The following is a 27,332-nucleotide window of genomic DNA, read 5'->3' as shown; positions in this document are numbered from 1 at the left end:
TGTATTTATTGTACCCTGCTGGCAGCATTTCCATGATCTCCACTTGCCTGCCCAGCTGACCTGGCAAGCTGAGGTCCACCAAGGCACAGCTTTGGGTTTCTCAGGGAGTCCAGGCTGTGCCCTGGCATTGCAATCCCCTCTGGAAAAATCAAAGGACTTCTTTCAAGCCCAGCCAGATTTTCATTGTTGGAAGTCTCCAAGGCCATCAAAAGGAGAGGCAGTCTAGACAGAACACCTACAGCCTCCCTCTCACCTGAGGATGTTGCTGCTGCTTTTGTGGGCAGCCTCTCAGCATTTCTCAGCCCCACACCATCCCTCACACCTTTGCTGCTGTGAGCTGCTCCACTGCTTCACGAATCCCCATGGAAAGCCATTTGGAAAAGCACTGCCCTGCCTCTGGTCCTCTCTGGTGCCCTCTGGGGTGTCAGCTCCAAGCGATGCTGCACTCTGGGGCAGCTCAGAGCCAGCATTGCTTTGCTTTGGGAGTTATCCACACTGGAGAACTCCTGGAGAGCCTCTGAAAATCCCATGGCAACCCAGCAGCCCCTGAGCAGCCCAAGCCACACCGTGGAGGCTCCGTGTCCAGGGGAAGCTCTCTGCAGCAGTGCCACAGCTCTGTGGTAAAGAGAGATGCTTGGAGAGCAACTCTGAACCCAGGCTGGCCCCAGGAGTGCCTCCTGCTTCCAGCACTAACCCAGGCTGTTCACAGGAGCACAGAACCTTAGGGGCTGGGAGGGACCTCTGCAGATCATCCAGCCCAAGCCCCTGCCAGGGCAGCAGCACCCAGGGCAGGGCACACAGGAACACAGCCAGGAGGGTTTGAAAGGCTCCAGGGCAGGAGACTCCACAGCCTCTCTGGGCAGCCTGCTCCAGGCTCCAGCACCCTCACACTCACAAAGGTTCCCCTCCTCTTCCCCTGCCACCTCCTCTGCTCCAGCTTGCCCCCAGTGCCCCTTCTGCTGCCCTTGGCCACCCCTGGGCAGAGCCTGCCTGCGTCCTGCCCACACTGCCCTGCCCAGCTTGAGCACAGCACTGAGGGCAGCCCTCAGGCTGCTCTGCTGCCAGCTGCCAGCCCCAGCTGCTCAGCCTGGCCCCACAGGAGATGCTCACTGCCTGCAGCAGCCTGGGGGCTCTGGGCTGGGCTCTTCTCCTGTCCTATAGAGGTTTCCTCCTGGGAAGAAGCCTCTGTTTCCATTTTGTTCTGGTTTCAGTGGTTGCTGCAGTGCAGAGGCTCAAGCTCCAGTGAGTGCTGCTGCTGGAGACCACCAGCAAGTTCTGAGGGTGTCAGATGGCTTCTTGGAGGTTTTTTCCCCTTTTCTCAGCTTCTTGTGAAGATAAATGGACTGGAGACATCTGAAAGAGCTGCAGAGGAGGAAGGAGAGCTGCCAGCTGCCTCCATCAGGAGTCTCCACTTGCAAACCCTGTGCTTGTAGCCAGGGCCTTCAGAGGACAGGCATGAGGTGACCTTTGAGAGGACCTTGGATAAAGTCATGGGGGGTCATTTCCTGCCCTGAGCACAGCCACTAACCAGGGAGCAACAGGGACAAAGTCACAGCTGAGTGGCCCTCACAGCCACTGAGCCCCAGAGAGGTGGCAGCAAGGACTCATTCGGTGCTTCCAGGGTAGGTCTGGAGGAGGTGGGAACAGTGCTGGGGCAGAGTGGGGCTGCCAAAGAGCCTTGCTGGCAGTGGTTGGCAGTGCTGCAGCCCCTGTGCTCAGCCAGCCCTCTGCACCCATGGCTCCCAGCACAGGGCAGCCCAGGCAGGCAGCCTCAGCTCCCTCTCCAGTGGGAAGGGCTTGGGAGCAGAATTTCCATCCCACCCATGCACCCTGCTCATGAGTGGCCTTGCTCTGTCCTGGGTGAGCTGCCCACCAGGCAGAGGGAAGAAAGCTACTCCTGGGACACTGCTCTATGCTCTCTTGTGCTCCATACCCACAGGCCTGTGGCACCCAGCAGCTGCCCCAGGTCTGTCCATCACTGTCTGCAGATGCTGGCACTGGCACAGCCCTCACCTGATCTCACCAGAGCCACAATGGTGCCATGCTGGGAACTTAGCATCCTAGAACAGTCTGAGTTGGAAAAGCTCTCTGAGATCACCCAGTCCAACACCAACCCAACACCACCATGGCCACTAAACCCTGTCCCCAAGTGCCATGGCCACACCTTCTTGGCCACCTCTGGGTGTGGAACTCTATCACCTCCCTGGGCAGCCTGTGCCAATCCCTGACCACTCTTGCAGCAAAGACATTTTCCCTCATCTCCAACCTACCCCTCCCCAGGCACTGCTTGCTGCCAGCTGGGCACCAGAGTACACTCATCTATCCTGAGTGTGCTGGGCTGGGCTGAGCTGGGCTATTTTGGTGAGAGGAATTAGATGCCAGGCTGTGAAAAAGGGACAGTGGTGATGGCTGCTGCACTCACAGGCCTGCTGAGATGGATAAAAACAAGAACACAGAACCCAAACCACCACACTGAGGAATGTCAGGAAGTGACTGGGAACTTTCATGTGAAAACAGAAGCTTCTGAGAGCAGAGAGCAGTTTGGCTGCTCACACTGGGTGGAAGTTTGGAAGCTCCTGCTTTGGTATCCCTGCTGGCTGCTGTGGTGTGAGCAGGGAAGTGACCCTCAGGCAGAGTGTTTCTAACCCCCTTTTTTTGGACAGATGTGATGCAGTGCCAATCCCCTGGGCTGCAGCACCTGGCAGTGGGGGATGGGGAGGATTAGGGATGGGTAAATGCCAACGAGCTGAAGAAGAGTTCCTGGAGCTGGCAAACCACCAAAGACAGGGCAGGTGAGGTGGGGTCAGCTCTTCAGGCCAGGCTCCACACTGCTGCAGCAGGCAGCAGAGGCAATGATTTGTTCCTTATGACACTCAGTGGGGAGATTCAGCAGCCAAGAGGAGTGTTTAAGGGGTGGGGGCAATAGCCAAGCTCCATGGGCAGGCCCTGCCTGCTCTGGTGCTCTCCCAGGGCACACATCCCACCTCTAGCTGCCAGATACTGACCAAGACCTGAGTGCTCAGTGCTGTCTTTGCCCAACTGTCCTCAGTGCTGGGGCTGCCAACCTGCCCCTTCCCTGCTCCTGCTAGGGGTGAGAATCATAGAATAGAAGCATAGAGTCAGGCAGCCTGGCAGAGAGCTCCAAGCTCACACAGCCCAGACTAGCACCCAGCCCTGCCCAATAAACCAGACCATGGCACTAAGTGCCCAGCCAGCCTTGGCTTCAACACCTCCTGCCACAGCCACTCCACCACCTCCCTGGGCAGCCCATTCCAGTGCCAATCACTCTCTCTGCCAACAACTTCCTCCTCACATCCAGCCTAGACCTGCCCTGGCACAGCTTGAGGCTGTGTCCCCTTCTTCTGTTCCTGGCTGCCTGGCAGCAGAGCCCAACCCCACCTGGCTACAGCCTCCCTGCAGGCAGCTGCAGGCAGCAATGAGCTCTGCCCTGAGCCTCCTCTGCTGCAGGCTGCACCCCCCCAGCTCCCTCAGCCTCTCCTCACAGGGCTCTGCTCCAGGCCCCTCCCCAGCCTTGCTGCCCTTCTCCAAACACCTTCCAGCACCTCAACATCTCTCTTGAATTGAGGAGCCCAGAACTGGACCCAGCACTCAAGGTGTGGCCTGAGCAGTGCTGAGCAGAGGGGCAGAAGAACCTCCCTGGTCCTGCTGCCCACACTGCTCCTGATACAAGGCTGTGTGGGACATGCAGGCAGAAGAGAGGTGGGAGACAGGACCCTGGAGTGAGTCTGCCTCTGCCTAATCCACAGCCAACCTGAAGAAGGGATGGGGACACCTCTGCTGGGGCTATCCTGCTGTGCCCTCACAGGGGGGGTGCCACAGGCATCTGGTCTGGGCCTCCACAGTCACAGCCAGCACCTGCTCAGTGCTCGAGGGACACTGCCACCAGGTACAGCCAGCAAGAGGAGACCTGCAGAGAGCTGCCTGTGGGGAGCAGGAGGTCCCTGCTGGTGTCTCTGCTCCCCACAGCCACACTTTGGGAACTGACACAGGTGCTGCTTGACGTGCAGCACAGAGGACTCCCCCCAGCCACATTTGCTTCCAGTTCCCTGGCAGCTGCAGGAGGTGAGAACTCCCTCCCCGGAGGGGTGCAAGGCCAGGTTGGATGAGGCCTTCAGCTGGGCTAGTGGGGGGTGTCCTGCCCACAGCAAGAGGCTGGAACTGGAGGATCTTTAGGTCCCTTCCATCCCAACCCGTTCTGTGCTCCTGGAGCTCTGCCTGCTGGCTGTGGGCACCGCCCTGGGGGCAGATGCTGCCTGCCAGCCCTTGCTGGACACTGCTGCTGAAGGGTGCAGCCAGAGCCAGCTCCTGCAGCCAGACCTGCTGGCAGAGGGGCAGTGCAGTGTGTGGGCCAGGCCTGAAGATCAGCTGCCCTGCAGGTGACTCAGTGGCACTGCCTCTGCTCACCTGCCCTGCCCAGACCAGCAGCCCCAGCGAGAGCAGCAGCTGAGCCTCTCGGGATCCCAGGGTGGCAAGAGCTGGAGCCTGCTGCTGCCAGGGCCCAGTGGCAGGGAGCAGCTCTCCAGGGAACGTGGGGTGGGCACCACTTGAGGAGAGCTCTGCTTGCCCTGACCATTCAGAGTAGTGGGGCTGGAGAAGGTGCAGCCCTCCCCCAGCCTGCATGGTCTCTGCCCTTCCTCATGCCAGGAAAGGAGTTCCTCTGTGCACATAGAACTCCTCAAGTGGTGCCCACCCCACGCTCCCTGCAGCCATCTGGGGAAGCCCAGGTCGAATGCAGACACAGAACCTCCAACCCTGCAGGCACTGCCCAGATGGCTGAGAGGAGGAGGGAGGGCACTGTGCTCTACTCTGCCCTGCACTTCTGGCCCCAGCAGCTCCTGCCACGCTGGCCACAGTGGTCTCACTAGGGGGAAGACTCTGGTGGCCATCACTCAGCCCTGCCCTCTATGGAGACTCTTCCCAAGAGCCTGGCAGGATGCAGTTGGCTCCTTTGGGCAGGCAGAGCATGAGCATCTCCAACAACTCAACACCACAGGACTCTTGCCAGGCTCTGGTTCCCCTCTGGCTCTGGGTTTCTGACAGCTTGTGGCTCTCAGGGTGACCTGCCAAGTATGGCTGTCATGGCCTGGTCCTCCACTGAGGACCTCAGCTGCTCTGAAAAGCTGCAGTCTCTATCTGCCTGAGCCTTGGGGTACCTGCAGTAGCCAACATGGCACTGTCAGTGCTGCTCCAGGGCAAAGAGAGTTCTCCCCTCAGCTCTGCTTGACCATGCATGGCTTGGCTGTACAGAACACATCTCTCTCCTGGAGCTCTTTGTCTTGAGGCAAATCAACCTGGACCTCCACTTTAGGACATACAGACCACAGGTCCCTGGCCTGGAGGTCTGTGGCTTGTCCAGGACCTGGTCTGACCAAGCCAAAATGGCCAAAATGAGGGTCAGGGTAGAAAAGACTGGGCAGGGACTGTTCAGAAGGGCCTGTGGGGACAGGCTGAGGGCAATGGTTTGGAGCTGGAGCAGAGTCAGGTTGGGCATCAGGAGAAGTTCTGCACAGCGAGGGTGGGCACAGGCTGCTCAGGGCTGTGGTCGAGAGTCTATCCCTGGAGACATTCAAGATCAGACTCAGTGTGGCCCTGGGCAGCCTCCTCTGGTTTGAGGTGTCCCTGCTGAGTGCAGGGGGCTGGACAAGATGACCTTTGAGGGTCCCTTCCAACCCAGTGCAATGTGACTCTGATGCAGGGAGGTCTGTGAGGCTGGAGCTGCAGGACAGGCATTGCCTTCCTGCCTCCAAAGGCTGTGAGCAGCATGGCCAGGGAGAAGGTGACATCAGTAGTGGAAAACACTGCAGGGAGGACTTGCTGTGGAGTGAATAAATCAGGTTGGTTTAGCAGAGTTTGACTGGGGTTGAACCCTGCCCAGCACAGCAACCATGCCCTGCATTCCTTCAGGATCTTGGAGATCAGCCCAGCAGTGGCACTAAATGCAGGATGCTTTTAGTCTGTCTGGGGCCATGAACTCAGGCAGTGACACGAGGGGGTGGATGCTGGAGCCTGGCAGATGGATGGAGGTGAGAACTGGTTCTGACTGCTCTGGAGATGTTTTCCTCATGCCAGCCCACAGGGTTTGTGTCTGTGGCTGCTGATAGCACAGCAGAGGCCTGGCCAGTGCTGAGCAGCTGTATCTCACTCTGTCCCTTAGGAGCAGGCTGGGAACATGCAGTAAGCTGGGAGGGAGCAGCCCAGACAGGACATCTGATCTCGAGGATGTCCTGGACCACAGCACAGAATCACAGAATGTTAGGGGCTGGAAGGGACCTCCAGAGATCTTCCAAGCCCCTGCCAGAGCAGCATCTCCCAGGGCAGGGCACACAGGAACACAGCCAGGCAGGCTTTGGAAAGTCTCCAGAGCAGGAGGCTCCACAACCTCTTTGAGCAGCCTGCTCCAGGCTCCAGCACCCTCACACCACTGAGGTGTCTCCTGGTGCTGAGGTGGAACCTTGCTCAGCAATGAGAGCTCTATGGCTAGGATGAGGAAAAAGAACGTTGCTGGGAAGGACATCTCCTATCTGCCAGGAGTGCTCCTGGGAGCAGTTCAGCACCTGCCTGCTGCTGGAAGCAGGGAGTGAAGCTCTTGCTCCGCTTTGCTCTAGCTCCTAAACTGCCTCTGTCTTGACTCTTGAGGTCTCTCATGTTTGCTTCTCTGATTGTCTTCCCTGCCCCACGGGGGAGTGAGAAGGCTGCTGGTGGGTACTGAGCTGCTGGCCTGGGTTTAGTCTTCCCTCTACACCAACCTCAAAGGAGGCTGGAGCCAGGTGGGGGTTGGCTCTTCTTGCATGCAACAAGTGACAGGACAAGAGGAAGCAGCCTCAAGTTGAACCAGGGGAGGGTCAGGTTGGAGATGAAAGAGACTTTTTTTCTCAGAAAGGGTTCTCAAGCCCTGGCCCAGGCTGCTCAGGAAGGCAGTGGAGTTCCCATCCCTGGAGCTGCTTAGAAGTCACAAGGAGGTGGTGCAGGGACAGTGGCTCAGCAGCAGTGGTGGGACTGTGAGCTCTGGGTCAGTGCTTGGACTGGGTGGTCTCAGAGATCTCTTCCAACCTCAACGGTTCTGTAGTTCTTATGACTCTATGACACTGTGGTTCTGTGACTCTCTGGTTCTAAGGTTCTATGACTCTGTGGTTCTAAGGTTCTGTGACTCCATGACCCTGTGGTTCTATGACTCTGTGGTTCTAAGGTTCTGTGACTCCATGACCCTGTGGTTCTATGACTCTGTGGTGCTAAGATTCTGTGACTCCATGACCCTGTGGTTCTGTGACACTGTGGTTCTAAGGTTCTGTGAGTCTATGACACTGTGGTTCTGTGACTCTGTGACTCTCTATTCCACATCATCTCTTCTCCTTGGGCTGTGGCATGGTGGGGGTTGGACTCGATGTCTCTGTGTCACTTACAACCCCTGACATCCTGTGGTGCTGTGACCCTTGTGCCCCACCTCAGCCAGCCTGCTCTGCCTTCCTTCTGGGCCATGCTGTCAGCTTCCTAATCCTGGGCTGCCTGCAAAGAGCAAGCCCAAGACATAGTCCAATGGAGACTCTCTGCTGGCTGCCTGCTTCAGCAGGCAACATCTCCTGCTCTGCAGCCCCACAGACAGGCTCTGGTCCTGCCTGAACTGCTGGAGCTACCCACTCCCAGACATGGCTTTGTTAGACAGCAGCATTCTGACTTGTGGTTTGTTCTTCATCTCTGAGCTGAACCTTCCTGGCAACTCAGACAGCAGGCAGCAAGCTCCATCAGTAACCCCCAGGCAGCCCAGAGCCCCGGGCCAGGGCAGCATTCTGCATCTCCCTGCAGGTACCAGAACTGTTCCCTGAGGAAGACACTGCTGGGATCCCTGCCTGCAGACATCTGCTCCCTCTTTCAAGAAGCTATAATGAGCAGGGAGCAAACCCAAGAGCTGCTGCTACTGCCAGGAGGAGAGCAGCACTTTTACCGGGACTGAAGCCTGCTGCTGGTTCTCAGCTGTTTCTGGGTGAAACTGATCTGTGCTCAGACCAAGGAGCCCCCGGAGCAAACACGAGGGCTGGAAGCATTTGGAAAGAGCCTTTTGGACTTCTCTCCTTTAATGGGGAAATTTCACAGACAGCAGCCATGGAACTCAGCCAGCAGAGGCTGAGGATCCAGCCCAAGGGATCCATCCTGCTGTGAGGATGTGGCAGGCAGGATGCTGTCAGTCTTCCCTTCCCTGCTGCTGCCCATGAGGGCAGAGTGCCCTGCTGCTGCCAGTGCTGGAACCAGGGACACAATCCATGCTGAGCCCTGAACCAAGGAGCTGCTGCTGACAGGACCACAGAACTAACCAGGCTGGAAAAGCCCTTTGAGATCACCAAGTCCAACTTATCACCTTCTAATTAACTAAACCCTGGCACTCAGTGCCTCATGCAGCCTCCTCTTCAACACCCCCAGGGATGGGGACTCCACCACCTCCCTGGGCAGCCCATTCCAGTGCCAATCACTCTCTCTGCCAACAACTTCCTCCTCACATCCAGCCTAGACCTGCCCTGGCACAGCTTGAGGCTGTGTCCCCATCCTCTGTCCCTGGCTGCCTGGCAGCAGAGCCCAACCCCACCTGGCTACAGCCTCCCTGCAGGCAGCTGCAGGCAGCAATGAGCTCTGCCCTGAGCCTCCTCTGCTGCAGGCTGCACCCCCCCAGCTCCCTCAGCCTCTCCTCACAGGGCTGTGCTCCAGGCCCCTCCCCAGCCTTGCTGCCCTTCTCCAAACTCCTTCCAGCACCTCAACATCTCTCTTGAACTGAGGAGCCCAGAACTGGACCCAGCACTCAAGGTGTGGCCTGAGCAGTGCTGAGCACAGGGGTAGAAGGACTGCCCTGGCCACACCATTCCTGAGCCAGGCCAGGGTGCCATTGGCCTTCTTGTCCACCTGGGCACACTGCTGGCTCATATTCAGCTGCCAACCAGCACCCCCAGGTCCCTCTCTACCTGGCTGCTCTCAGCCACTCTGTCCCCAGCCTGCAGCACTGGTTGGGGTTGTTGTGGCCAAAGCACAGAACCTGGCACTTGGCTTTAGCTCATGGCACTGCTCTGTGCCCAGCATCCTCCCCACTGTGAGCCAGGGCAGCCTGGGTTCTCTGTGCCAGTTCCACCCAAGTCAGATTTGTACCTGAAGTCTTCCAAGCACTGCTGGCAGCAGAGAGCTCTGCATTGCTGTCTGCAGCACTTTGGCTTTTCTCTGCAACTCACAGCCCAAGGTAAGAGCTGAGTTCTCACCATGCTCCACACCTCCTAAGGGCAAGGAGATGCCTGCAGGGATTTGGGCCATGCTGCTCTCCAGCCAAGCCCAGCAGCGTCCCGGCAGGGGGCTGGGAGCTCCTCTGATGGGACAGGCTGTGTGCCAGGGATGACAGGAGCTGGCTCATCTCAGGCTGCTCTCCCTACCCCCCCAGTGGGTTTGCATTAAGTGCAGCAGACTGTGTGGTGTCACCAGGCAGCCACAAGCCGTTAGAGCCTGACGGCTCTTGCCGCATCTCATTCTCTGCTGGGTGGTCCCTGCACACCCGGAGAAGCCTTTCTGCTGCTGTCAAGTGGGTGAGAAGAGCTTTGCTGCCTCCAGCACGCACTGCTGCTGCAGTGGCTGGCTCTGGCTCGCACTGGAGCTGTGGTGAGTCACCATCACTGCTCTGCTGGGGAGAGCTCCACTGATCACCACCACTGGGGAAGGAGCAGAGCAGGGCTGGCAGCTGAACCCTCCTGAGAGGAGCCAAACCTCTCTTGTGGGAGCTTAGTGACTGCTGTGGATGGACCTGACTCATCAGCCCTGGTGTGAGGCAGCCCCTGTGGTTCAGGCAGATGCCCTGCTCCTGCTTCTGCAAGCCTGCTTTCCCCTCAGCTGGAGTGGCAAGGCAGGGCAAGGGCTGCCCAGAGAGTGAAAGGCTCCCCAGGAAGCCAGCATGTGTGGGTGGTCTCGGTCAGAAAGCTTTGGCCATGAGGCAAACCGACAGAGAGAGGACTGGGGGAAGAAGCAGCACAACAGCCCAGACACAGGAGCCTGAGTGCCAGGGCCTGGCAGGCACAGCACCTGCCTAGGGCTGCAGGCAGCAGTGCCCAGGGCTCCTCTTGCTTGCCACACCGGGGCACAGCAGCTGGCTCAGGCCACTCACCAGACACACATCTGTGCTTTGCAACCCTTCCAAGGGGTTTGGCACACAGTTTGTCAGGGAAAAGGTTTTTATGTCTGGATATTCAGATGCTGGGAGGATGCCTTCTCTAAGGGCACCTCTGGCAGTCAAGGGATGCTGAGGCCTTTGTTGCTTGGGGGATAGTTTTGCTGGGCAGTGCTCAGCTGCACGGCTGTGCCAGAGGCACAGTGTCAGAGCTGTGCTCTGCTCTGCAGGTGAGGTTTGGCTTGCTGTGGATTCACATCTAGCAGAAGCACTTGGACATCTCTTGAGAGGATTTTTCTCTAAGGCATTCCAGCTGATTCTTGTGTGGCAGTAGCCTTGCAGACAGACCCTTCCCTACCCACCTGACAGCCACTGCTGCAGTGGAAGCTCCTCAGCCTATTGCTACATGCAGCTCTGCAGGGGAGTGGGGGCCTGGAGGTCTGAAAGAAGTCTCTGCATGCATCAACAGTCAATCCAACTTGTGCCCTGGCTTGCTTCAGGGACCAGGACCAACAGCTGTGGTTCCTGCTGGAGCTCACCAGCTAGATCCCAGTGCCACATCAGGTCGAGTCTGTGCTAGCCAGAGCCAGCACTGCCACTCAGGGGAGGAGAAGGCCTCCTTCAGGCAGGGGCTCAGCTCCAGCAGATCAAGCCTTCCCGTCCCACCTGCCTCCCATGCCCCCGTTTCAGCTCTTCAGTGGGACCAGCTGGGTGCAGACCCTCTGCCCCCTCGTGGGTGACAGTCTCTGAAGCAGCAGGGCCAAGGCCAGATCTTTGAGCTCCATGGAATAACTCAAACTGACTTTGCTTGGTTTTTCAAAGCTGATGGAAATCAGAAGAGATTAAATCTTCCCTCCACCTTCCCTGGAGAGGCAGCTGGAGCTGCAGGCTGAGCTGAAACCTGATGCTTTACAGAGCCTGTGACACGGGAGCTCACAGGGCTGCTGGCCTGGGGAGTCCCTGGCTTGCTTAAGTCCTGCTCTGTTAATGAGTTGTGAGTGCAGAACAGGGCAGGAGGAACAACTTCAGGCTGATGGTAAAGGCTGTGCAAAGCCACAGAGCCGGTGAGGGATGAAAGCTGATCCCTGCCTACCTTTGAGCTCAGCTGCCAGACTGCCCAGGCAGAGATGTGCCAGTGGCTGGGAAGAGGACCCTGAGCTCAGGATGCTGGCCCTGAGCCATCTCTGCTGGAGTACAGGAGGATCAATGCCCCCAGAACCCTCCTTGCTGCTCAGTGACACTGGGAAACTGCTCCAGTTTCCACCACTGCCTCTCAGCCCTGCTAAGAGCCACCAGCTCCTGCGCTGCTGGCGCGGCAGAGCCCAGCTGCTCCTGCTGGGGTGGCTCCAGCCTGCTGCCAGCAGCCAGAGCAGCTCAGAAAGGATGCTCCCAATGTCTAATGCTGCTCTGGAATAGCTCCTCCTGGAGACACTCCTCCGAGAGCCAGATCTGCCTGCCTTTGGGAACACTGCCTGCAATCAGGACTTCTCCCATGGCAGCCCTGGAGCCGTCAGGGCAGGGGAGCTGCCAGCTCTGCTTCCCCTGTGCAGACAAAACCCAGCTCCAGACTGAAATTTCCTTAAGACACATCTTGTATTTCAGGATCTTTTGGGGCTACTTTCATCTCCAATCCACATATTGCAGCCCTATAATAACAATAATGGTAATAATAATAGCAATAATAATAGCAATAATAATAATACCTTTTGTATGTACACAGCACCTTTCATCCGAGGATCTAAGTCCCAATTACAGCCCCACACATTCCTCTGCATTACAGCCCTATAATTCCAAGAGTGTTCAAGTATCCAGACTTCAAAGGCAGTGTGGATTTCCCCTCCAGCCCAGTCACGGTGCCCAACATGCTGGAGATGTTTCAAAGGTGTTTGGAAGGTGCCTTGGCAGTAGCTAGAGATAGTCAGAAGAGGCAGAGGAGATCTCTGAAGCCAAAAAGAGCCTTCGTGGATTCTTTCCTCCCCTGTCTCAGCCACTCTCTGTTCTCCCTGGAAAGCCAGCACAGCCCTGGGATGCAGTGATGCTCCCATGTGGCTGGAGAGTGAGAGCTGGGAAGCCAGCAGTGGTGCTGAAGGAAGAAGGAGCTGAAGACACAGCTCAGCTGGGTCATCACCCAGCATCACCAGAGCAGACAGGACTCACAACAGTTTGGTCCAGAGGGAATTCACAGCACAGCAGAAGGCCAGGAGTGGCAGAGGGTGGAACCTTGCATGGTCAGAGAGCGTTTGGGAAAGGGTTTAAAGGTTCTGATGGAGCTCAGGCATTAAATCAAGTATCCTTCTGGGGCTGTTGCAGGGATCCCCAGAGCAAGCATGGTTTGTTTTGGGTTGGGTTGGGTGTAATTGTATGGGAAGCCTGCAAAAACAATAAAGCTCTGTTTGTGTAACCCAAGCCAGCCCTTTCCCTCCTCTGGCTTAGGCACGGAGCTGCAATCGCTGCTCCTCACCCCCGCCAGTCAGGAGGAGCTGTTCTAAAAGCAAGACAGCTTCCTAGAGAAAAGAGATTAAAGAGCTGGGGCTTGCAGAGGCTCTGGCCGAGCTGGGGGTTGCCATCTGGGTTCACTTCCCCACTCCCGTGCTGCTCCCAAGCTTTCAGGCAGCTGCTGGATGTGGCTCCAGAGGAGTTTGTGAGTAGCTGCACTGGCTTGTGGCTGCGCCTGTGAGCGAGGAGCTGGTGAGGTCAGTGGACATGAAAGGCAGGCTCCAAAGCTGAGCTCCATGGTGCTGCTCTTCGTGTTGTGGCTGAGCAAACGTGGAGCTCAAGAATGTTTTAATAAACCTTGAAAAGGTCTTCCAGCCTGAGAGGCTCAGACAGAGAGTTCAGACGCGCAGCTGGAAAGGCTGAGAGTCTGCAGCACCTCCAGAGCACTGCTTTCATCACTTGATCTCAAAGCACATTAGAGAAGGGTTAGAGTAGTGCTTTAAAGATAGGGAGACTGAGGCACAAGAGGAGAAGAGAACTTGTTTGGAGTGGAGCAGGAGGCTGGGACAGAGCTAGAGAACTGCAGGTTTCTCCTGCTGGACTCCAGTCCTCTGCCTCCCGCCTCCACTAACCAGGGGAGCCAAAGCCCATGAGGTACCTATCTGCTCTCCAAATTCTGACTCCCTGTGTCCCTCTGTTTTAGAGCTCCTCTCCCAATCCACCCGCAGGATGGTCAGTGGAAAACCTTCCCCTGAAGAAGGAATGCTCCACCTCATGGCATCAGCAGGTGATCCAGAGCACCCCGCAGAGGAGCAGGGCACTTTCCACAGCAGATGCTGGCTCACCTTAGCCACAGCACAGCAACCAGCATGGGCTGCAACTTGTTTCCTCTCCCCCTCCTTCAATAAATCAGACCTTCCAGCAGCCTTGCTCTTGTCACTCATAAATCTCACCACATGAAAACACAGCAACACCTTCACTGGCAGAGCCTTCCCGTGCAGCACTGCAGCTGCAAACACAACCCACAGCAGCAGAACCTGCCGTGTCGGCCCTGAGCTGGAGACCAGCTGAGCTCAGCAGCAGCCAGGCTGCCCCTGGCAAGCTGCAGTGCACCCAGAGCCCCCCTGCAGTTCAGCAGGTTGTGGAGCTGAGGGCCACAGGAAATGAGTGCAGCAATCCAAGTCCCACCCACACCTGTGAGCAAGGTCCTGTCTGGGCGGTGATCCCTGTGGGTCTGCACATGCAACATGTCTGACCCCAAGCCCCTTGGTACCCGGCACCGGTGGCTGCCCAGACTTGGCTCAGTATCTGGGACAACAGCTGGGGACGGAACCTGACAACCCCCAGGCCACTATGGGAGCTGAAAGCCCTCCCGTGGGAGCTGCTGGCTGAGCAGGAGCAGAAGCCCTGAGGCCTGTTGTCAGGTCCACAGCCAGGCTGACTCAGGCTGCTGCTGCCTGGGAAGTCAGTGAAAGGCTCCCACAACTACTGCCCTGCTCAGCTGCCAGGCACTGGGCACTCGCGGGGGCACAGCAGGAGTGCAGCCACAGAAACAGGGGCAAAGCCAACGGCAAAGATGGTGCCCTGCAGCCAGAGCTTCTTCTGGTGTGGTCTGGCAGAGACAGCAGGTGAATTTCTGTCTAAGCCAGAGTGCCTTCCCTGCTGGCTTCATGCACACAAAGGCAACATTTGCTTTGCTAAGGTTAAGGAATGCCCAGGAGTGGGAATTCTCTGGAAGTCACAAGGTGCAATCACATCCAGAGCTGTCTCTGCACCAGGTAACCTACTTGGAAAGGTAACTTCAGGTCCTGCAGGTCCCTGAGACCCCTGGTGCTTGCCCACACACTGCCAACAGCCCCTGTGGCCTTGGCTCAACTCCTTGGTCTGTGCTGGTGCCAGAAGGTGGCACTGGGCAGGGAGGAGAGGATGCCTCAAGGGCTGGTGGTCTGCAGGGCTCAGAGACGCATTGCAGACCTCTCAGTGCTCTCAAGGGCTCCCTCCAGTCCCCATGTGTGCACCCCCCTCTCTCTCACCCCCTACTCAGCAGGAGGCCATGTTTCTGCTCCCCTTCCAGCCCTGTGGTTCCCATCCCGCTGGGATGTCAGGAGGAGCCTGAGCTGCTCCTTCCCTTTGAAGGGAATGTTCCTAATTGATGCCCATGGGGGTGTGCAGTGCTGGAAAGGCTCCTGTCTCCCTGGGGTCTCTTTGTAGTGGGACCTGTGGCTGCTCACAAGAAGAGGCAGCAGGTCCCTTGAGCAGGTCCTACCTTGACAGGTGTGGCACTCCCATTAGGACTGCTTCTCATTCTCAAATCCTTCAAAGAGGACTACAGACAAGGCAAATGGAGAGGGAGAGCTGCTGATAGCTTGGAAGAGTTCTCTGACATCTCGTGGAGGGGGAGGAGACAGATCTGCCTCATTCATCTCTGCCAGCAGAGCCTGTGCTGGCAGAGCTGGGGCAAGTTTTACTTCATCGCTTTTGGGATCCTTTCTGCAAGCTTGGGGGTACCACCTGAGCTCCACTGGGCCCTGCCCTGGCTCCTGCCTCCACTCAGGCCATGCTTTGATTGGCTGCCACACTAAGGACTTGTGCTGGGCTCTGCTCTTCTGCCTGCAGGCTGCTTCTGACCACTCTTCAGCTCTCCTACCGAACTCAAGCCCTTCCCCAGGCACTCAGGCTCAGCCTTGCCAATCCTCCCCTATCCCTTCCCACCACGTCCCAAGACACTGCCCTACCACTCCCTCTCCTAGCCCCAGCTGCTCTCTGAGTCCCCACAGCCTCCCCTGATCCTGGACAGGACCCTGGGCTGGCTGCAGGAGCTCAGCACTGAGCTGCTCTGGCTGCCCTTTTCCTCACTTGTTGTGTCCCCATGGCACATGCAGGTGTTTCGTGTGCCTCTTGCAGGTGTCTCATGTGCCCTTTGCAAGTGCCTCATGTGCCAATGCATGTGTCTGATGTGCCCTTACAGGTGTCTCCTGAGCCAATGCATGTGTCTCCTGTGCCCTTACAGGTGTCTCGTGTGCCCTTTGCAGGTGTCTCCTGTGCCAATGCAGGTGCTTTGTGTGCCAATGCAGGTGCCTCCTGTGCCAATGCAGGTGTCTCGTGTGCCCTTTGCAGGTGCCTCCTGTGCCAATGCAGGTGCCTTGTGTGCCAATGCAGGTGTCTCACGTGCCCTTACAGGTGCCTCGTGTGCCCTTCGCAGGGTGCCAAGGAGCTCGTCCCCTGTTGGCTGTGTTCTGAGCTCCCTCAGGACAGGCAGGAGTTGTCCAGCCCTGGCTGCTAGCTCAGCACGGCTCATGCCAGCCGCAGCACAGAGGGCCCCGGGGAGGCAGTCGTGCAGCAGGGCAGCAGCTCTGGTGGCCCTGCTGGGGGCCATGGGGGTCCCTCAGCCCGGAGGCAGGGTGCTGCAGGAGCTGCTCTTCCTTTTTCCCCTCCACCCTGCTGCTGCTCCCTGACCCAGGCAGGTGCCGAGGGGGAGGCTCCTGCAGCCCAGCGCTGCCTCCTGGCAGGAGCCTCCGCCGCAATCAAAGAGCTTTTCAAAGCGAGCCTGAGCTGCTTCAATCGGCAGCTCCAGCGCCTCCCGCCCGGATCTGAGCGCCAGGAGCTCAGTGTTTTCGTTGCCCCGGGCAGATTTATGAGCTTATTCTTCAAGCAAGGGAGGGAGAGAGGGGAGCTGTGACATAGTGCTTAGCCGGGGCGGGGGGGGGGGGGAGGGCAGGGCAGAGAGCGGAGGATGAGGAGGGACGAGGAAGCGCTAGAAGCGCTGGGTGGCGCAGGAAGCCCTCGGAGAGGCGACAAAGGCTGGGACAGGAGCAAGGACCAGCCTGCCGCGGCCCAGAGCACGTCGGGGGGGAGCTGGGGCTGCCTGCCAGGCCCCCTGCGCGGTGCTGCCAGCTGGACGGCGCCGCGGGTGCGGTGCCTGCTGCCGCTGCCCTGCGCTCGGGCCGAGGGCGGGCACCGGGATGGGCATCCCGCACGCGGGAGTGGGAGGAAATGGCTTCCCCCCGCCGCTGCCCGCCCGCAGCTGGCAGGGTGAGGGGGCAGGGGGCTTGCTGGCAGTCACCGGTGGCTGCCGGCCCCAGCCGCACGCTCTGCAGCCGCCCGCGCTGCTGCCGCCCTCCGCAGCCGCACCCCTGCGGGCTCCCTGCGGGCAGCGCAGCGCCGCAAGGGCAGCAGAGCCCTGGCTGCTCCCGCGGCTGCAGGCACACCTGGGCACCGCCTGTGGCCTCCGGGATGGGACAGATCCTGCACCTTCCCTCCTGCAGCCCTTCTCCAGCAGTGCCCACATCCTGTGCCGACACCAGGCTGCCACTTCCGAACAGCCCTGCAGAGGATGCCTCTTCCTCTTGGACTGGAACCTGGGCAAGGTCTCAACCACGACCTGTGGTCCTAGGGCCACAGCCTTCCACTTCATTCCCCCACGGCACTGCCTCTTGTACCTGGAAGCACTTGAGGGCCAGCACAGCATCCCCTGATGCCAACAGGATTCACAGTGGGATAGCAGCAGCCAGGTGCAGCAAAACACTGCTGGCCCAAAGCATCTCCAGCCTGTCCTCTCCAGGGGTAAAAGGGAGCTTGTGCCAGAGAAGGGAGCTGGGGAGGAACTTTTGACAAGGGCTTGCAGTGACTGGATGAGAGGCAACAGCTTTGGGCTGGAAGAGAGGAGGTTGAGAGTTGAGATGAGGATGAAATTCTTGAGAGTGAGGGTGGGCAGACACTGGAACTCAGGGGCCTTGTGGCTGCCCCCTTCCTGGAGGTGTTCAAGGCCAGGTTGGATGAGGCCTCAAGCAACCTGAGCTAGTGGAGGTGTCCCTGCCCATGGCAGGGGGCTGGAACTGGATCAGCTTTGAGGTCCCTTCCAACCCAACCCATTCTGTGATTCTGTGCTGAGGCAGGAGGAGGTAGACAAAGCTATCATGGGTCTGAAATCTCTTTGAGAGCTCAGAGACTTCAACATTCCCCTTCCCTTGAGCCCAGAACAGAGCCAATGTGTCAGGAGCTGGTATAGAACAGCAACAAACACCTATCTCAATAAATTATGGGTTAGAACCACCAGGATGCTTTGCTTTGGCAGTTTGGGAGTCCTGTGCTGTGGCTATGAAGTGCCTGTGGGTACATAGAGGAAAGTTCTCTTCTCAAAGCCACTGACAAGTGCAAGCATGGGGTGAGGCTCTCCTGATTGGGCTTCTTACTGCATCTCTCTCACTTTGCACTAAGATTTTCCTTCTTAACAAAGTGAGATGTTGCTTGGAAAATCATCCGCCCCATGTGCTCCTCAGGCAGCCTTAGGCCTGCCCTCACTATTTATGGCCCTGCAGTTCTGGCCTTGCTCTGGGCACCTCTGACCCCTCCCAGGGCACTCTATCCCTCACCACTGCTTGGTCTTCTCCCAACAGAGAATACAGAAGGTCACAGGGAAGCTCCCACTTGGTAGCTGTGGCTTTTCCAGGTTGCTTTTCAGTTTCTCTCCCACGCTGTGCCTGATGCCACATCTCCCACTTTGGTTTTGCCCCTGGAGAGGAGGGAAACAAGCAGCCAGAGGCAGTCTTGGGCTTGTCACCTGTAGCTCTCTCTGACAGCTGGGACTTGGGCAGAGCCTGGTCTGGCCCAGCTTGCTTGGGTACCCCCAGGTGCTGGCAGGCATTAGTGCTGAGAAATGCTTCCCCATGGGCTTGTCTCTACACATGCCAGCAAAGAGCCACCAGCAGGACAGGAGACTCTGAGGTGGGAAGTGAGGTGCTGGGTAGCTGGAGCTGAACCTAGGCAGCCTGACCTCAGAGCTGCCTGGAAACCCTGCTGGCAAGGATGCACCAAGGGGGGAGTCCCTGTGTGGAGCCACCAGGCTCTGCAGAGGGTCTCTGGGGGAAGCCCAGGCCCTGGAGGCAGGAAGCTCTCATTACCCCTGATGGTTTTGGGGTGAAAAAAACCAAAAAGTGCCTCAGCAATGTCAAATGGTGAACAGGAGCCCCTGTGGCTGCTGCAGGGTGTGCCAGAGCCCAGCTCTTCTGATGCCTCTCACCAGCCTCTGCCCCCCACACTGGGACCCCAACCTCCTCAATGCTTCTGCCCTTGCTCCTGCTGTGGCTGCTGTCCCAGCAGGCATGCCAGGCATGCCCAAGGGTGAGCCCAGGAACTTCTGGCCATGCAGGGCAGAGGTGGCATCTCTCACCAGTCTTCCAGCAGGAAAGGAGGGAGGCAAAGCCAGTCCTTAGTGCCTCAGTCTGGCCACTAGCACCTGAGGAGGGCTTTGTAAACCTTGTGCTCTAACTTGGCTTGAGAAGTGGAAGGGTCTGGGAGCTCCTTGCTGTGGGGCTGCCCCTTGGTGGTATGTTTGGATGGATCTTGGTGCAGTGCTGGGCTCCTGTGCTGTGGATGAGTCCTGGCATTGGGTGAGCAGCAGCCACAGGATGGTAACTCACTGCTCTGCTGGGCAAGGGGGCAGAGGTGCCTCCAAGGAGGACTGGATTGACACTTGGCAGTAGGGCTTTGTGCTCTGTGCATGTTCTGCTGCTCCTCCTGCTTCCCAGGGTGTGTGACTGTCACCTAGCACCCAAGGGCACACAGAGGTCCCTGTTACCCTCGTGGGAGATCCTTGTCAGCCCACTGCAAGCCCATTCATTCCTCCAGCCTCACTTCCCTCCCCACAGCTGCAGGGACTGCTCAGGCTCCTACAGCTGCCCTGCTTCCCCTGGCAGCTCTTGGGGTGCTTCCCATGGTAGGGAAGATGAGGTGGGGGCTGCCCTCCTTTTTCCCAAACTGGGAGCTGCAGAAGGGATAGACAGGCAGGGAGAGTTTGGTGCTGAGGGAGCTGCCTGCAGCTTTCCTGCTGGTCCTGCTGCAGTCATCAGCTGCAGCTCTGTGCTCAGTCCTTGAACCCAGAGTTCTGGGGGTGCTTGGAAAAGGCAAATATCAAAAAGAAGAGTCCTTCACTCAGCCTTTCCCTGCACTGGATGTGGCACTGTGTGACCAGGGGTGTGTCTAGCCAGCTTCATGTCAGACCACCCTTGCAGGCTGCAGATCCTTGCCCTGGGCCCGTGTGGCCCCTGGCCCCAGAGGTAGCTCAGAGCAGAGCATGAGCTGTGTGGCCCTCTCCAGAGGGGTGCTAAATTCCAGGCAATGGCTCAGAATGCTTCTGTAAGGTGAGAACAGCCCCAAGAGCTCCTGATCCCCATCACCCTTCCAACCCCTGGCATCCTCTGATCCTGTGACCTCAGCAGAAACCCTGTGGCCAGTGAGAAGCTTCCTGCCTGGGCAGCCTCCTCCGAGGCCTGGTGGGACCCAGGACATGCCAGAGGCTGTGCTGCTCTTTCTTCCCCCACATTCTGCTGTGACAGCAACAGCCTCACCACTTGTCTTGTGCCCCAGGGCTTTGCTGGCTTTCCAGGACAGGGAACAGAACTGCCCAGGGAGGTGGTGGAGTCTCCTGCCTAGAGGTGTTCAGGAAAGCTGTGGCCATGGCACTTGTGGCCATAGTTCAGTGGCCATGGTGGGGCTGGGTTGGTGTTAGACTGGAGGATCTCAGAGGACTTTTCCAACCCAAACAGTTTTGTGCTTCTATGATTCTGTAACTCTATGAAATATGTTCATGCTCTGGAAAGCCCTTTGGTTGCCCCTGTGTGATGGCCCAGGCAGGATCACTGCTCTGCAGCAGCTAGCATGAGCCCTGATCCAGCCCAGGAACCTGCAGGAGCAGTGCAGGCAGCAGGGACCTGTCGCCTCACACGGACAGTCCCCAGCCGATCTGAGCCCCTGAGCTCTGTGCAGGGCTGCCAAGGAAGCTTCAGCGTGCCCAGGGGCATGCTGCAGAGGTAGAGGTGATCCACTTCTCCCACGTCTCCCACCTTCCTGAGCACAGCTGCAAGCTCGCCAGTGATGCCTCGATGGAAAAACCTGGGTTTGGAGGGGTGGGATCGGGACTGAGGTCGGGAAGATGCAGAAGTGAGCAAGGGCAGGGTTCTTGCAGAGAGACAGCACAAAGCTGTCAGGATGGGGCATAAATGGAGCTCATTAGTGGCGCGGCAGAGTCTAATCAGAGGTTATTAGGAGGATGCTGCACCCGAGGGAGTCCTGCTGCTTACAGAACAGAGGACGAGAAGCAGCGTCTTGGTTAGAGGACAGGCAAAGGAGCTGGGAAGTGGTGGGAGCAGCTGCCCTTCGGCTCCGTGCTCCTCGCTGCCACCACGGGGCTTGCCTTGCAGTCCCCGCAGCCCCCAGGGCAACCTGGGCATTGTGGCGTGTCTGGATGTGGGATTGGAGCCCGGGTGGCAGGGGAGCCCAGAGCTCCAAGGGCCACCGGTGCGCAACGCTGCTGCCGCTCCGCTTCTGGCTGCGCCCCCGGAGCCGAGCACCTGCCCCTGCGCGGCTGCGGCAGGGAGCCCGAGAGGGCAGCGGCACAGCCAGGGAGAGCAGCCAGGCAGCGCCAGCCCTCCGCGCTGGCAGCCAGCCCCTGGCACCGCTCGCTGGGCGCTCCCCGGCGGGGTCCGAGGGACCGGCAGCAGCTGGCTGGGGAAACCCGAACGGCTCCAGACCCTGCAGCAGCTCCCGGCCGGAGCCTGGCCCCAGGGCTCCCCGCACACGGGTGTCCGTGCACTGAGCGTGGCTGTCACCGTCACTGTCACTGCCCCGCACACAGCTGCTGCTACCCCTCACATGGCTGTCCCCGTCCCGCACACAGCCTGTCGCTGCCGCTGTCCGTGTCTCTGTCCCTGTCGCCGCCTGCACACTGCTGTCGCTGTCACCACCCTCACACAGATGTCCCTGTCCCCGTCCCGCACGTGGCTGTTACTGTCCCGGTCCCGCACACGGCTGCAGCCGTCCCAAGCTGTGACATCTGCCGGGCTGCCCCATAGATCGAGTGCCAGCCACATCCAGAGCTCTTCCTCCTCCTCCTCCTCCTGGCCTTGCCCACCCCTTGGGTTTGCAGATGGCTTTGATGTCCCCTCTCAAAGTGACAACAGGGAGGGGTTGGGCATTCGCTGCCTTCTTTCTCTGCCAGGTGTCCCTGAGGGTTTGTTGTGGGAGGGGGAGGGATGTGCCCCCACCAAAGGGATGTGCCACCACTAAAGGGATGTGCCCTCATGAAAGGGACGTGCCACCACCAAAGAGATGTGCCAGGAGCAGCCGCAGGGTCACCACCAGGCCAGGAGCATCTTTGACACCGGCCCCTGGGGCCCACCCAGGAGGCACCCACGGCCCAGGGCTCTGTGTCCCTGCTCCAGCCACCACCGCTAAAGGGTGAGATGTCCCTTGGCTCCTGCAGCAGTGTCCTGCAGCTCCCAGTGCCAGAGACAGTCTCTGAGCAGCATCTTCTCTGCCGAGAGAGAGCCATGTCTGTGGGGTGGGTCCCTGACAGGGTTGCTACTTGTCCTGGCAGTGGCATCGGTGCTGCAAAGCTCTGCAGCCTCCAACATTTACAGCCCGCGGGGTTTTAGCCACCTCCAGCAGAGGGGACAGCTCTGTGCAGGACACACCTCAGTGTGGCTCTGTGGCTCCCTCTCCCACCGAAACGCAGCCTGCACCACACATTTCTCTCACCTCCCAGTGAAAATCCTCCTTCCCTGTCATGTTTCTCTCTCAACCGAGCCAGCACAGCTCTGCCCATCCACTGGCTGGCACAAGACGGTGCGACATTCTCAGACAAGCAGGAGGAGCAGAGAAGCTCTGACCCAGCTTCAGCCTGGCTTTTCAAAGCCCTTCCTGAACAGATTAGGGTGCTCAGCTTTCTCAGCTGAGGGTGCACAGCATCACAGGGTGCGCCAGAGCAGCTGCATCTCAGTTACACCAGAACATCAGCAACACGCCTGTGTGCCACCCCAGGACACAAGCCTCCTCTCAGCATGATGGGCACAAAACGGACATCCCCAGCACTGCCTGGGGGGCCACCTGTCGTCCTCAATGACTGTGGTCCACACAACATCCCTTGGCATCCCTGGCCGGGAGAGCAAACCCAGGCTGTCTGCAGCACAGCTGAAGTTGGTGGCTGAAGCACTTTCTATACCTTCCCCAGTGCACACCAGGGCCAGCTCAGCTCCCTGGCAGCTGGTCAGACCCTGAGATCTCCCACGGAGTCCCTCGCTCACGAGGGGAATATCCTCAGCCATCACTAGTCAAAGGGCACCACTGAGACCAGCTCTGAGTGGAGAAACAAACCCACGAATGCTTGTGGTAGCTGAACCCTTTGGGGTACTCATAGCAGGCAGGATGGGAAGCATCCAGGCAATTAAGGACGTTTAAATGCAGTAAAATATAACCATAATAAAGAGTGCATGGATAGAATAAAACATACCGACAACAGCGGCAGCACTGACAAAAGGAAAGCAAGGCACCAACGCTCCTCTTACAAGACTTCAGCACTGATTTTAAGGAGGCAGCTTGGACACTGCTGGTGCCCAGCTCTCCCACCCCCGCTCCCCCCGCAAGTTCTCACAGGCATTGAAATGTTTGACAGAAGGATCTCAGAGCAGTTTGCACTAATTGCCCACTGTAAATACTCCATTATGTTCTCTGACGACCAGAATCTCCCCAGCAAATCAGCTCCTCTGCTCCCCTGCAATCAAGAAGCAAAGCATGCAGAACATCGCAATCTAAACAGGGCTCGCAGAGGGGCGCGGGGAGGAGGGGGAGCTGGCTCAGGCTGGCAGGTCCCGGAGCAAGAGCTGCCTTTGTTGGTGGCGTTGGTTTGTTTTGCTTCTCATTTCCAGAGGAAAATTAACGTCAGGGAAATGTGGCACAAGCTTCCAAGCCGGAGGGAAGCTGAAGGGGTCCGAAGAAAGCATTGTTAAAGAACCAGCAAGAGGCTGGGCTGTACTTACAGATAAGCCGTGAGAGGGCTCAGGTTGTCAGGCACCTCTGAGAGCCCCAGCTCAGAGCAATCCACGGAGAGCACGATGCCATCCTCCTCACAGTGGCACTGGGGTGGGCACGAGGGCGCAGCACCTTGCTCTGCAGGCACCGGCTGGAAGCGGGCAGAGGAGGCCAGAATAAAGCCCCAGAAGAAGAGCTTCTCCATCCTCGCCTTGGCTGCAGCCACCGGCGCCGCCTGCCCTGCCGCCGGCTCGCTCCCAGCCCGGGACCCGGAGGGATGGGGCGCAGCGATGCCGCTGCGCAGGCAGCGGGCAGGGTACCTCCGGCAGGTCCGAGAGTGGCAAGGATGCAGCCAGGGAAGGGAACTCATTGTTGAATGATCTTGGTTATTGGGTTTCAAGGGCTGGGCAGGGGCGTGAGACGCTCCAATGGGAGGAGTTAAACTTTCTACTCTTTCCCTCTCTCTCTCCCGGAGCTGGCAGGAATTTAATTCAAAGGGAAGAAAAGGGAGAAAAAAAAGACAAAGAAAAAAAAAAAGAAACCTCAACAAATAAAGACCTGTTCATAGCTGCGGGACCTGTGCTTGTTTTGTAACCCTGTTAGTGTGAGATAGCAGGGCAGGGGAAGGCAGAACTGGCTCCAGCAGGGCAGAGCGGTGCGAGCGGGGAGGCAGAAGCACCCAACCAGGACTTCAAGGGCTGCAGACGCCGAGACTGAAAGCCAGCGCCAGATAAAGGACTCTGTGTCTGTGCTGCCTGCTAAACCCTGCTGCAACTGGAAAGTCAGGGTGCAGCCAGGGAGAAGGCAGTGAGGAGCTCGCAGAGGCTGCTCCTTGGGTGCCCAGGGCAGCAGGTCTGCCTGTCCTCTGCACCAGCCCTCACTTGTCAACAGCCCCACTGCTCTCTCCACGCATGGGGCAGGGGCTGGGTGGGAGATGCAGGAGGATGGAGCAGCAGTGCCATGGTGCTGAACTCAGTGGAGGACCCCTTCAGAGAGCTCTCCAGGACAGCAGGGTATGGTGCTCTTGCAGCTGCTCTGCTTGCCAGAGCAGGGTCAGGTCTGTGTGAGCTGTGTTCACAGGAGCCACACGACACTGGCACCAGCAGCAAGCTGTTGGTTTGCTCCAAAAGCTCCTTCTGACCTTGGGTAAAGTTCTAATCTCTTGGGTCAGAGGTCAAAGTAGAGGAATAGTAGAAGCTTGAAGTCATCTCATCTGCAGCTCCATCATGTAGGTTGGAGCCAGCTCAGCCCAGGGTCCTGGAGTGTCCTGGGACATGGGATGTGCATCAGAACGGGATTTCTTGCTGCTTGGGTGATAAGGAGCTGCTGAGCCCCAGGGCAGCAGAGGGTACCTGCTTAGAAAAGGGCACTGTGTCTGCAGTGGGCCAAGGCTGCCAGCTCTGTGTGCCCTCTCTGCTCCTGCACTGGCTGTCCCCGGGATGCCCCTGGCGGGGGGGGGTTGCTGTTCTTCAGCAACAGTCTCTCACTGCAGAAAGCAAGCTGACCGCCCAGCCCCGGCGGCTCTGGAGCCCCTTGGAGCCAGTTTCTTCCTTCCTCTGTCACCCCTTAAGCTGTAGCTGCAGGAAGTGAAGAGAGCAGAGGAAGCAGGGTCCAAGTGTGGGTGGCTGCAAAGCCAAAGTCACGAAGTCACCCCTCTGGCTGCGTCCATGCCATGGTAGGTGGCTGAAGCACAGGAGGGAGGTGGTTGGCATTGCCACACTTCCTCTGGGTGTGCTTTTCACTCTGACAAAAGCCTTTCCTAATTGGTACACTCCAGCCAGCTTGGGGAGACCTACCTGGGCTCAGGAAGTTGAGCCTGTGAAGTGGGAGGTACAGAAAGCTCCACCTAAGCTGGGGCTCGGGTGCCTTGAGGCCCTTGAGTCAGAGGATCTCTTCCACAAATCCCTGCTCAAGATGGAGCTCAGGGTCTGGGGCTGATGCACAGACTCTGAGGGCTCCTGGCCCGGGTGATGAAACTGTTCCATTTGCAAAGTCCATTCAGGCCCTGCAGTTTCAGAACTGAATCTCCAGCACTGCTTAAGTCCATGGAAACTTTGTCTCCAAGTGCAGAGCAGGAAGGACTTTGCACTGTGGGCAGAAGTTGATTTCACTGGAATGCAGCTCCTTCCACCAGCAGCAGTGCTGGAGATGTCATTAAGTAAAACACTTCTTGGTGGGGAGAGGGGAAGTCCTCCTTGGAAAGTTTCCTTTACACTCTTCTGCTCCAGCTCTGATGTGAGGCTTCAGCACAGCCTGAGATGTCCACACTTGCTTCAATAGCAGCCAGGAGTTTGGTGTCAGTCTGGAGAGACGCACAGGGAGGCTGGGCAGGGCTCTGGGCAGCCTGAGCTAGCTGAGGATGTTCCTGCTGGCTGCAGGGGGAGTTGGGCTGGGTGACCTTCGGAGGTCCCTTCCAGCCCAGCCCATTCTGTGATTCTATGATGAAACATTAGGGTGTCAGCTCCTGCTTTTCTCTGCCACCTCCCTGTGCCTCTCCAGCCCAAGCAGCCAGGCAGCAGCTGCATTGCAAGTGCCTGACAGTTTCTCCCCCCGTGACCTCTCCTGGGGGCGCAGGGAGCTGGCTGAGCAGGCTGTCGGCAGAGCCTGGCACGGAGCTGTGTGGGCAGTTGGCCCCTGGCTGCAGCGGCACTTTGCAGAGTGGCTTTGGGCAGCCTCTCTGGCTGCTCTCTGTGCTTTGCTCCGGCTCGGCTGCGGCGTTGCATTTCCAACCTCGCTCCTCCGAGACCTGCTGACAGCACCAAGGGCCTGGCCGTCAGCTCCCTCGGACCAGAGGGTTTTGATGTTTCCACGGCAAACCTGGAATGCCTGAGTAAGTCCCCCTAGGGTGGAAGAGTCACTTCTGCAGCTGGCTGTGAGCAGGGAGGGCAGCACTGGGCGGTGTTGAAGGCAGCGAGAGCTCCTCTTGTCCTCTAGCGCCAGGCTGTGGTCTGCGGAGATGAGGAGAGCGCTGGGAGAGGAGGAGAGAATTGCTCTGAGGGAGAGGAGGAGAGCATGGATGTGAGGGAGAGGAGGAAGGCATGGCTCTGAGGGAGAGGAGGAAGGCATGGCTCTGAGGGAGAGGAGGAAGGCATGGATGTGAGGGAGAAGAGGAGGACATGGATGTGAGGGAGAGGAGGAGGACATGGATCTGAGCTGGGCTCAGCCCAGCTGCTGGAGTGCTGTGGCTGCACCACGCAGGCTCCTAACATGCTCTGTGCACCCTCAGGTCACACAGACCTGCTTGTAAGGGACAGAGTTGAGCTCTGGGCTCACACAGTCGTTAAGGTTGGCAAAGGCCTCTGAGATCATCCAGTCCAACCTTAACCCACCCCTACCATGGCCACTAAACCATGCCCCCAGGTGCCATGGCCACAGCCTTCTTCAACACCTCCAGCCATGGGCACTCCACCACCTCCCTGGGCAGCCTCTGCCAGTCCCAGACCACTCCTGCAGCAAAGACATTTTTCCTCCTCTCCAACCTAACCCTCCCCTGGCACAATCTCAGGACATTTCCTCTCCTATCACCTGACACTGGGGGAAGTGACCAACCCCCACCTGGGTCATGAGGAGGTCTCTCCTAGTTTCTTTCTCCACTCTGCACCCCCCCATCTCCCTCAGCTGCTCCTCTCCAGCCCTGATCTACAGACCCTGCCCCAGGTCTGTTGCCTTTCTCTGGATCTGCTCCAGCTCCTCAATGTCCTTCTTGGAGTGAGGGCCCAAAACTGAACCCAGGACTCCAGGTGCATCCTCACCAGTGCCCAGTTCAGGGGCATGGGCACTTCCCTGCTGCTGCCCACACCATTGCTGGTCCAGGCCAGGCTGCTGGTGCCCTTTTTGCCCACTTGGGCACTGCTGCCTCCTGTTCAGCTGCTGCCACCCAGCACCCCCAGATCTTTCTCTGCTGGGAGGTTTCCAGGCACTGTGCCTCAAGCCTGGAGCCTTTATG

General features: G+C 58.4%; 1 protein-coding gene across 1 annotated transcript in view; it reads right to left on the bottom strand.

The window, feature by feature from the left end:
- LGR6 (leucine rich repeat containing G protein-coupled receptor 6) overlaps window positions 1–26,261 on the bottom strand; it is a 177,804-nt gene extending 151,543 nt beyond the window's left edge. The window contains exons 1-2 of the mRNA XM_064173489.1: window positions 25,183–26,261; window positions 23,395–24,738 (exon numbers count right to left, since the gene is read on the bottom strand). Of these exons, the coding sequence (XP_064029559.1) occupies window positions 23,395–23,756 (362 nt within the window). The 5' untranslated portion in view covers window positions 23,757–24,738; window positions 25,183–26,261. The remainder of the gene's footprint in view (window positions 1–23,394; window positions 24,739–25,182) is intronic.
- Between the last annotated feature and the right edge of the window lie 1,071 nt (window positions 26,262–27,332).

This window comes from Pogoniulus pusillus, chromosome 39, assembly GCF_015220805.1.
Source record: "Pogoniulus pusillus isolate bPogPus1 chromosome 39, bPogPus1.pri, whole genome shotgun sequence".
Lineage (NCBI taxonomy): Eukaryota > Metazoa > Chordata > Aves > Piciformes > Lybiidae > Pogoniulus > Pogoniulus pusillus.
Note: the sequence above shows the minus strand (reverse complement) of the source record. Positions and strands in the feature narration are given on the sequence as shown.